The sequence below is a fragment of the Centruroides sculpturatus genome, unplaced genomic scaffold (genome assembly GCF_000671375.1).
Source record: "Centruroides sculpturatus isolate CEXI.00-Female unplaced genomic scaffold, Cexi_2.0 scaffold444, whole genome shotgun sequence".
Lineage (NCBI taxonomy): Eukaryota > Metazoa > Arthropoda > Arachnida > Scorpiones > Buthidae > Centruroides > Centruroides sculpturatus.
Window position 1 is genome coordinate 426,714 of NW_019384864.1, and position 11,401 is coordinate 438,114.

At 35.6% G+C, this 11,401-nt stretch overlaps 1 protein-coding gene across 1 annotated transcript; it reads left to right on the top strand.

Annotated features, from left to right (window-relative positions):
- Nucleotides 1-3,503: 3,503 nt before the first annotated feature.
- LOC111630744 (protein ABHD11-like) lies at nt 3,504-9,290 on the top strand. Its single transcript, XM_023374898.1, has 7 exons — nt 3,504-3,535; nt 3,600-3,759; nt 4,081-4,251; nt 4,321-4,500; nt 7,330-7,511; nt 7,563-7,584; nt 9,105-9,290. The coding sequence occupies exons 1-7, from the start codon at nt 3,519-3,521 to the stop codon at nt 9,288-9,290; spliced, it is 918 nt and encodes a 305-aa protein (XP_023230666.1). The 5' UTR covers nt 3,504-3,518.
- Nucleotides 9,291-11,401: the final 2,111 nt, after the last annotated feature.

An 11,401-nucleotide genomic window follows, 5' to 3' on the forward strand; every position in this document is an offset into this window, starting at 1 on the left:
ACATAATGTATTTTCTAGAATACAGTAGATCCCCCTATAACGCGATAGATACGTTCCGCTTTATAAGAATTTCGCATTGTAGGAATCCTTAAATACATGAGCCAATCACAGTTCGACACGTGCGAAGTTTACGGGCTACGGATGTTTGAAAGGTTTTCTTCCATAAAATTAATCTATTCTAGACTAATTCGATTCAATATTTCCAAAATACATATAATTTTTTTGGGAATAATTGGTATAAACTATGCTATAAACAAAAAATTGTAGGATTATTTACCGAGTGTGCACCGTTCGACGTCGCCATTGCTTAAGCTTGTTTTCGTCGCAGAGTAGTGCACGAAACGGCGGCCGCTATTTCTGATAAGTTATATTTCTGCGAAAAATTCGTTGAACTTTGGAGAAATCATTAATACAAATAATTTTTATGGCCGTTGAATAAGAAATGTTTCTTGCACAAGAAATGTATAAAATTACAGTGTTGTATTAGACTTACGGTACCTAATTTAAATACTGTACAGAGGATAGTAAACTCAACTTACTCGCCTAAACTTTCCGTAGTGCGGTGGGAAGTGTATATATAGTTATAATAAAGTTAAAATAAATTAAGTTAATATTGTACAGACGATAGTAAACTCAATTTACCCGTCTAAACTCTCCATAGCGTGTAAGTAGTTCGGCTGCTCGTCTACTGTTGGTCCAGATTCGACCAATCCTGTCGCGACACGAGTCGGCGATGACGTTTTACCGCGTTTTACGCGTCCCTTTTAGCGTCTTTATACGAATACTGTCGCAATTTTTTCGCCGCGTTATAGGAATTCGCATTATAGAAACCCGCGTTATAGAAGGTGTACTGTAATGCTAATTCTTTTACAGATTTGTATCAGAATATGAATTTGAAGTTTAAGACTATTTACAAAAATTATATTTTCGAGCCTTTTGTTATTATCTTTCATACTATCACAGAAGTAACAATATATTGGATTGGATTTGGCAGCATATAATTTCATTTTAAGAATGAAATATGTCACTTTCAATAGTGAAATTTTTCTTCACAATGAAAAAAACTTTTATATAACAAGTATTTATACATAAAATTGCTATGTATCGAAACTCATTTCATAATAGTATATTATCGGTAAGATAACAGAAAGAAAATGAAGACGAAGGAAAGAATAAAAAAGAGACATTTAGACAATAATACAAGAAATAATGGGTATTCATAATGTGCGTGTACAAGAAGAATGTGCTGGTGTTGACGAATTTGCAACAGAGAAATTTCCAGATGAATTTTAAAAATGATGTTATGCCGTTGAAGTGTTATTCAACTCGGACGAATCAGCTTTATTCTGGAAAACACACCCAATAAAGCCTATTTGGAAAAAATGAGAAAACTCAACTCCAAGGGTCGTCCTGGTCATTTAACAAAAAGGATTGGATCGATGGAATAAAGTAACGTAACACAAAGATGATCTGCCAAGGGGCGATGCCTCCCGAAAGGACTTTCTATGGAAAACTTGTTTCTTTTAGATGTTAGACACGTGAAAAACAACGTGGCCGTCTTATTTGTCAGGCGCAAAGCCATGACCAATTAGTGTTTGGCCACTGGTGGAGACAAGAAACTTTTGAAGCAAAAGTCTCTTACCTGTTTTTCAGAAAAAGAACTCTCGGCAACTACAAACTTGCGTGCATTTCATTTATAAGTTCCTGAAAACTGCCTTTATATTGTTTGACTTTATTTGTAATTCCAGGAAAATACGAATGGTAACTAACGACAATAAAATTACACAAGTCACATAAAGTTCAGTCGTTTAGACCCTCCGGGAAATTTTTTAAAAATTTTTGTATGTTTTTTAAGTCTCGAAAGTTTTTGCAAAAATTTTTTCCCGCTCGAAAAAATTTTATCGCGATTTTAATCTACCTTTAATGACACGCGATTAACACTTAATTGTTATATTTATTAGTGTTGCAACGAATAGTATAATCGGCCTCAGGCCGCATACCGAATATTCGGCCAGGAGTGTTGCCGAATAGCCAAATATTCGGCCATACTATTCGGCTTGATTAACGCACGTACGAAAATTGGCGCGCAAACTGCATTATGGCAAGGACCCCGCTCTCTATTGGCCCGCTGTCACTACGTTTCGCCAATCGCATTAATTCTTGACAGTTGAAGCGGACAGACACGAGCGTCATGGCAGTATGTGATAAGTGATGATATCAAATGTGGATAACAATGAAATGACCTACAAGTATAAATAACGGAAAAAGAACAGAGAAGGACCGCGAAGTGAAAATGTGAAAATAAATATGAAATTGTGTTGATAACATAATGGAACAAGAGGAAGCTTATTGGCGCAAAATTCGCGGCCGTCAATGCCAAACAATTGTTGTCATAGACTTCGGAAAGCTAAATGCTTGTAATGAAAGTCACTTAGCGTGCACGGGCGAAAGCCTGGGGCCGTTCGAGCTACCAAGCTGTCTCGAATATGTGAAAACATAACTGTAACTTATACCAACGTCCTATCTGTCTCTTTTCTCCGTTATCACCAGGCTATGAGTCACGTAATTGTGAAATGGGAAATCTACGACGAAAAAGTGACGAATAGAAAGTATCGTGAGCGCGTATTATGATGTATGCATAGGCTTACGTGGACTAGAGCGATAGAAAAAAGAGAAAGGGAAGAGCAAAGACGAGCACTTATAAAGAAGGATAGGCAGGGTCAGACCCTCACTGTCAGATGTGTGACGATTCTCGAACGAATAGGTTGATCTTGATAATTATAAATTGCTAATTTTTGTAATTATAAATTGTGAATACATGTGACTAATATTATTTTCTTTTTTATTTTGTGCATGTTATAAGTTATAAATAAATATAAACAAAAAACACTAACATTAAACCTAAATACCAAAATGATTAATTTACTGTGTTTTTGTTATTTCTTATTCCTGTTTTTAGGTATTCGGTATTTGACCGAATAGCGAAAAATAGACCGAATAGGCCGAATACCGAATTGTAACCGAATATTCGTTACATCACTAATTTTTATGGAATTTTTATATCAAATTTCATTCATCGTTCTAAAGTTTTAGTGCACGGATTTTACTTCGGTAAAGTTATTTAAAGCTACTTTCTGATATCAAATACTTTAAACCCTTCTCCTCCTGTAGATTTTATCAGAATGTTCCGCGAAAGGCGATACCATCTGTTTTCAAGGTCTTCCAGCTGTAAACAGAATTTCTGATCGGCGTCAGATTTCGAAGAAAGGCGAGACAATAAAAAATAAAATTTGAAGTTTTTCCTTCAAAATTAACGCTTATCTTTCGTTTATTTTTAGTTTTAAGTAAGATAAAGCGGTTAAGGAAAATATGAGAACAAAGAAAGGACACAAAAAAGAGGAAAGGACAAATATTTTTTACCCTTTTCCTTAGTTGAAATAGATGGAGTGAGATATAAAATAAAAAGACGAGGTTTAATCGAAGTAACAAATAGGAAGACTTTGCGAAGATCTTGTACGATGGAGCCGAATGGCAGGTAGATAAGAGGTTAGTTTAAGAACTTCTTTAAAAGCAAACCAGTGACGTCTCTGTATTGTTAGTAAGGATTACGTGGAACTCGTCAGCGATTTGTACGATGGGACGGACGAAGAAATGTTAGTGGCATCGCTTTCTCCTGTTGTCATTTTGCACGGACTTCTAGATCTTAAAGAAAATTGGGAAAAAATAGCTAAAGATATTGCAGATATATCTGTTAGGAAGGTAAAATATATTACATTCGTTATATCTTTTGTTATGTACTCGGTTAGAGAGAGATTAGTGCATGGGCATACGCAGAAAATTTTCCAGGGAGAACTTGGAGACAAATAATTACACCAATAAGTTTTTATTTTATTTTTGGAGGGTTTTTATGACAGCCATGAAATTATAAAACAGTTAAAGCAACCCGTGATCGAAGGTTTAAGTACAATCATTATTTTTATGATTGTAATTTGTGGAATCTTTACTCGATCCCACGGAGGAACAAGTGTCCCGTTTGTCTTCTCTGCGGATGCCCATGGACTGTGTGTTTTACTGACGTAGGTTTATGTTCTGGATATGAGAAATCACGGAGATAGTCCTAAAATCTCAACTATGATGCTCGAAGAAATGGTTAACGACGTGGAAAATTTTTTGAAGAAGATCAATGAACCGGTTGTTTTAATTTGGCACAGTCTAGGAGGCATTGTTGCCATGGAACTAGCTTTCCAGAAGGTAAACTTGTAATTAAAATACTTAAGAGGTTTTAACGAAATCTGAAATAATAATTTTCGGTGTTTTCAGTCTTATCTTCTCAAAGAATTAATAATAATAGATACTACTGCATTGAGAATTCCAACGATGGAAGAAGAATTGTTTTCTTATATGTGTTCCTTCTTAAGAACAGTTCTGACCAATATAACACCAGATAGCTTCTTAAAAATGAAATCTATTGTAGAAAATCGGTTGAAAGGTATTATCAAGGTAAGTTTTAATAAAGTGGATTAAACCTGTAACGATGTTCATATGTAACAATTACAAGCGGTTGAACACGATTAGCTTTTTTATTGCAAACTGTAACTTAAAGTAGATTTTAAATTCTGTTCAACACGTGTTATGAGATTTTATTTTTAAAAAAATTTTTACGTTAATAATTTCTGTAAAAGGCAAAACACTTAATTTTAAGGGTAGAGACGTGTTTCTGAAGAAACAGCTTAAAATTCATACAAGTAAAACTTTTATTTAAGTCTAATTCTAGTCGAGATATGTCCCATATTCTCCTCTATCTCTACAGCCCCTTGAGTTCTGTACTCCAAAATTTAACAGCATCAATGTCCTTTATATACAAGTCGCCATGCCAAATTTTGTTTCTTAAACTTTACCCCATTCTGAAATATTAAACGTAATAGAAGCCAACAAACACCCAAGTATACACAAACTTTACATTTTTTTTTTTTGTTTCGGGAGTGTCAAAACGTAGAAAAATACAAAAATTCGGGGACGGTGAAAATTTGACAGTTCCCCATAATTTCTCTTGTGTTATTTGCACTATATTTTAAACTATAGATGTAAAATATATGAATTTTATAATATATTAGTTATGTAACTAAGAGTTATAGAACTGTCCTCATGATTCGTAAATAATTTGAGTCAGGAATTGGTACACATGCCAATGAAAGTTTCCTCTTGTATTTCAATTTTTGGGTTCAGGGAGAATCAAAATGTTGATAAACGTTGAAAATCATAATAGTCCACTCCAGCACGGAAACTTCAATTTTTGGGTTCAGGGAGAATCAAAATGTTGATAAACGTTGAAAATCATAAAAGTCCACTCCAGCACGGAAACTTCGTAAGTTTACTGCTGTGGCATGATTGTAAGGCAATCAATGGCTTAGCCCGGTCTTTGGATCGGGCGATGAGGGCTGTTGTTTGTGAATGGTCGCTACTTGCTTGGCACTTGGGCTGGGGAACTTGTCTCCCATCCAATAGAGGTGCTGTATAGGAGTAGTCGTACCGGATGCCAGATCGGTTTTACCGGTTGAGGCGTTCAATAAACTTTATTAACGTCGTTGTTTTGCAAAATCAATATTATATCAATATCAAAGCAAATATCGATATTATAGAAACAGAAATATGGAAGTCCATTAGGAAGAGTTACCCTCTGAGAGGATTTTACGGAAACGACACCTTGTTGATATACGGATCTTCCGATTACGTTTTGTAAGTAATTCCAATATGTGTTGGCTTCTACTGTTTTTTCTTTGTAACAAGGTATACACAGCTACACTTCCAGGTATACACAGAATGAACTCTACTCCATGTCGAAAATTCTGAAATTTTAGACATCGTTCCTCATCAAACATGTTTAATGTAAATAGATAGACCCAACGACATAAATCGTGTTTCCATGTTTCAATAGTTAGGTATAATAATTTCCTGCCGGATAGCCAAGGTGGTATTGTGTTGGTTATAGTAATGGACCTATATAACGTAAGTGGTCGCGCGAGAGAGAGTTTACAATAAATCGAGCGTTGGCGTAAACACCTGGAACTTGGTGAGATCCTCTATAGGTGAAGGTGATGGGTCGGACTGTCTGTTATTTGATTTGTGCCGACCACTGGAGGAGGTCGGCACGTTGGGAACATTCGAGATGCTGTGGCTATTTCGTGTTCGAAGATGAAGGTAATCCGTACTCAGAGGCATGTTCTATGTTAGTTGAGGACCGGGTGATGACTGTAACCATCGGAGGAACGTGTGGGACTTGTTGCATTAAGGAGAAATGGCCCCATTCAGCCGTCAGTTCTGATATTAAAACGATAGCGCACGGTCGAGAGGTCAAAGGATCAAGAAAAAGTGTCGCTTTCTCCGCCGTGAACGTGCAAAATAAGTTCTCAGGGCGTAAAGGATAATCAACAACGTTTGTTGTCAAAATAGGTATGATGAAATCGAAAAAAGATTTTCGTTAAAGTTCGGGTTCTCACAATTACAATAAGACAATGCAAGATATATGCAATTACAATATTTTATTTAGAAAAAAATTCAGCTACGAGTTACTTAACTTTCCCATAAACAACATTAAAACTGATGTGTCAGCTCTGTTACGATATTTTATTTAAAAAACTTTTTATAAAATTAATTAATATAAAATAGCAAAAAGCTCAATTCTGAGAGTAGGGACGGGTTTTATAAAATAATGTAAATGCTAATAAGGTGTAAAACTTCATTTAAGTTCGACCCAAATCAAGATACGACACACAATCCCCTCTCTATCTCCCCATTCTCTCAACCTTTAATACCAAAATTTAATAGCATTAATCCTCTAATACACAAATCTCCCTGCAAAATTTCAGGAATTTTTCACAAAAGAGGCAGAATTGTGCCCCCATACACACTATCATCCATACATACAGAAAAATCTGCAATTTTTTTTTCTCTCTCTCGACGTTTGAAGGTTCCCTGAGTCCAAAAATCTTGGAGGGTCATTTTTGATCGTTCTCCGTACTTTCCCTCTGTTATATATAAAACATCCGGGAAAGTAAAAATATATTTTGAAGGATGTGCGTGCCCACCAGTGGCCAAGCGGTTTTCGTACCCTGAACACTAGGGTTCAGAGTACGAAGGTCGTGGGTTCGCACCTTTCTCGGACGGGCTAGCCACGTGGAGTTTTCCGAGTTTTCTCCTCGTCTGTAACGCCTAAAAAAGGGCCAGTTTCCATTAAAAAGAGCTCTCGGAAGGTATTTTCCTAGGAAGATCGCCCAAGTGTTCCCTTGCCATAACTTAAACAGAAAGATGTGTAATTTTTTTCATTTCTAGATTTCAAGTTTACGAAAAATCATCATGTCGAATCTGATACAAGTTGACAACCAATTGAAATTGAAAGCAAATATCGATATTATAGAAACAGAAATATGGAAGTCCATTAGGAAGAGATACCCTCTGAGAGGATTTTACGGAAACGACACCTTGTTGATATACGGATCTTCCGATTACGTTTTGTAAGTAATTCCAATATGTGTTGGCTTCTACTGTTTTTTCTTTGTAACAAGGTATACACAGCTACACTTCCAGGTATACACAGAATGAACTCTACTCCATGTCGAAAATTCTGAAATTTTAGACATCGTTCCTCATCAAACATGTTTAATGTAAATAGATAGACCCAACGACATAAATCGTGTTTCCATGTTTCAATAGTTAGGTATAATAATTTCCTGCCGGATAGCCAAGGTGGTATTGTGTTGGTTATAGTAATGGACCTATATAACGTAAGTGGTCGCGCGAGAGAGAGTTTACAATAAATCGAGCGTTGGCGTAAACACCTGGAACTTGGTGAGATCCTCTATAGGTGAAGGTGATGGGTCGGACTGTCTGTTATTTGATTTGTGCCGACCACTGGAGGAGGTCGGCACGTTGGGAACATTCGAGATGCTGTGGCTATTTCGTGTTCGAAGATGAAGGTAATCCGTACTCAGAGGCATGTTCTATGTTAGTTGAGGACCGGGTGATGACTGTAACCATCGGAGGAACGTGTGGGACTTGTTGCATTAAGGAGAAATGGCCCCATTCAGCCGTCAGTTCTGATATTAAAACGATAGCGCACGGTCGAGAGGTCAAAGGATCAAGAAAAAGTGTCGCTTTCTCCGCCGTGAACGTGCAAAATAAGTTCTCAGGGCGTAAAGGATAATCAACAACGTTTGTTGTCAAAATAGGTATGATGAAATCGAAAAAAGATTTTCGTTAAAGTTCGGGTTCTCACAATTACAATAAGACAATGCAAGATATATGCAATTACAATATTTTATTTAGAAAAAAATTCAGCTACGAGTTACTTAACTTTCCCATAAACAACATTAAAACTGATGTGTCAGCTCTGTTACGATATTTTATTTAAAAAACTTTTTATAAAATTAATTAATATAAAATAGCAAAAAGCTCAATTCTGAGAGTAGGGACGGGTTTTATAAAATAATGTAAATGCTAATAAGGTGTAAAACTTCATTTAAGTTCGACCCAAATCAAGATACGACACACAATCCCCTCTCTATCTCCCCATTCTCTCAACCTTTAATACCAAAATTTAATAGCATTAATCCTCTAATACACAAATCTCCCTGCAAAATTTCAGGAATTTTTCACAAAAGAGGCAGAATTGTGCCCCCATACACACTATCATCCATACATACAGAAAAATCTGCAATTTTTTTTTCTCTCTCTCGACGTTTGAAGGTTCCCTGAGTCCAAAAATCTTGGAGGGTCATTTTTGATCGTTCTCCGTACTTTCCCTCTGTTATATATAAAACATCCGGGAAAGTAAAAATATATTTTGAAGGATGTGCGTGCCCACCAGTGGCCAAGCGGTTTTCGTACCCTGAACACTAGGGTTCAGAGTACGAAGGTCGTGGGTTCGCACCTTTCTCGGACGGGCTAGCCACGTGGAGTTTTCCGAGTTTTCTCCTCGTCTGTAACGCCTAAAAAAGGGCCAGTTTCCATTAAAAAGAGCTCTCGGAAGGTATTTTCCTAGGAAGATCGCCCAAGTGTTCCCTTGCCATAACTTAAACAGAAAGATGTGTAATTTTTTTCATTTCTAGATTTCAAGTTTACGAAAAATCATCATGTCGAATCTGATACAAGTTGACAACCAATTGAAATTGAAAGCAAATATCGATATTATAGAAACAGAAATATGGAAGTCCATTAGGAAGAGATACCCTCTGAGAGGATTTTACGGAAACGACACCTTGTTGATATACGGATCTTCCGATTACGTTTTGTAAGTAATTCCAATATGTGTTGGCTTCTACTGTTTTTTCTTTGTAACAAGTTACTTGATTGTATTACTAGAGAAACGGACATCGAAGATATGAAGAAAATGTTTCCAAAACTGCAAGTCGTTCATACGAAAGAATGCAGTCACTGGATTCANACGGAAACGACACCTTGTTGATATACGGATCTTCCGATTACGTTTTGTAAGTAATTCCAATATGTGTTGGCTTCTACTGTTTTTTCTTTGTAACAAGTTACTTGATTGTAACATTATTTCTAGAGAAACGGACATCGAAGATATGAAGAAAATGTTTCCAAAACTGCAAGTCGTTCATATGAAAGAATGCAGTCACTGGATTCATACGGACAAACCGGACGAACTGATGCAAATTATCGTGCAACATCTCTCGAAGAATTGTTCTTCCTAGACAATGCATCCTGTAATTTTTGATACATTGTAAAAGTATAGAAAACTTTGTTACATAGTATGTACTTGAGAGAATTTTGTTCTGCGTGCTCATTACTTGGTTTTGTAAAGGGTGACACTTGCACTCAAAAGAGTTCTAGGTCTATACTTTAAGTGCAAAAATAAATCGAACTTTTAATATAACTTTTATAAGTAAAGATTAAAATTCACAGACAACTTCTGATGTACAGCCGATATTTTTCTACTGTTTCTGTCTGTGTTCAATAAGATCTTCTAGCAAGTCCATTATGGTATAGCTGACTTGTATGTAGGCAGGGTAAATAGTAAATTTATTCGGCAGACGACGTATGTACGTTAATACAGTAGAGCATGGTTGCACAGACTTATGAAGACTGGGGGCCACTCGGGCAAATCATGAACTGATGGCGGGCCGGCCGCCAGAAGTATAGGTAATTAAAGACAATAAAGAATTGATAATAATTTATTAAAATTCAAAAAGAATTTATTAATTTGAAGCGTGGCACTGCATAGTGCTTACAATCTTTTTTATATTTGGCTAAACAATAATATTCCTGATAATCATTTAATAATGTCTCTACTAATATCATTTAATAACACATTGTGCTAATTGATTTATTGTAGCTTGTATATCTTCAATGTCAAAAATGCTTCTTTTAGATACGAATTTATATGTTGTTATTCAATTACAGTCAAACCTCAGGTTTCGAATAGTTGTTCGAAAACCGAAACAAATTGTTTCTTAAATGTAGTTTGTGTTCGGGTGAATTTCATAAAAAATCTGATGCATTGTTACACATACGGTTCTGTCTTCAGTTAAAGAAATATTTAGTTTTTTGTTGCATAGAGGTAACATAAGGGGGTCTTCTAGGTCTGAAATTAAACCGTAAATGGATATTATCAAAACACTGAATAAACTGGATTTATTAGAAAAATAATATCAAGATGAAAACCTGTTTAGAAAATTAAGGGAAATCGAACAAATCCCTATGCAGATTACTCATTTCGTAGTTTTCATCATCGAAACCACGTACGTAAAGATTGATTTGACAAGAGGAACCAATTATCAGTATAAGGTTGTAGTATTTCAGATTCGTAGTTTTTGTTGTTTAACACTCAAATTATGAGGACTGTTCATATAAAAATTAATATTTATATTAATGATTTTATAACAAACAGATTGCTAATATTAAATATATTTATAAAATTCTAACTATGTGAAAATTTAAAGTACAACTATATTCTAGTGAACTTCTTAGTATTATCCTGTAATAAAACTTCTTTTGAGAACTTAATTTAAAATTTTATAATCTTAATCTTCATCCCTAAAACTTCTTGCAATAGAATTTCTAATTGAAATAGCTTTGGTGTTGTTTATCCCTATGACACAAATTCTCCCTGATGAACAATCAGACATGTTTTCTCTATTGGATCAACCCTCTCCTCACACAAATTATGTAATATACAACAAGTTTTAATTACAGTCGACCCCCTATAACACTGTTGATTATTCCGTTTTATACGAATTCCATGTTGTACGAGTGACTTAGATTTTACAAATACGTGAGCCGGGCCGTGAACGGCTCACGTATTTGTAAAATCTAAGTCACTCGTACAACATGGAATTCGTATAAAACGGAATAATCAACAGTGTTATAGGGGGGTCGACTGGTA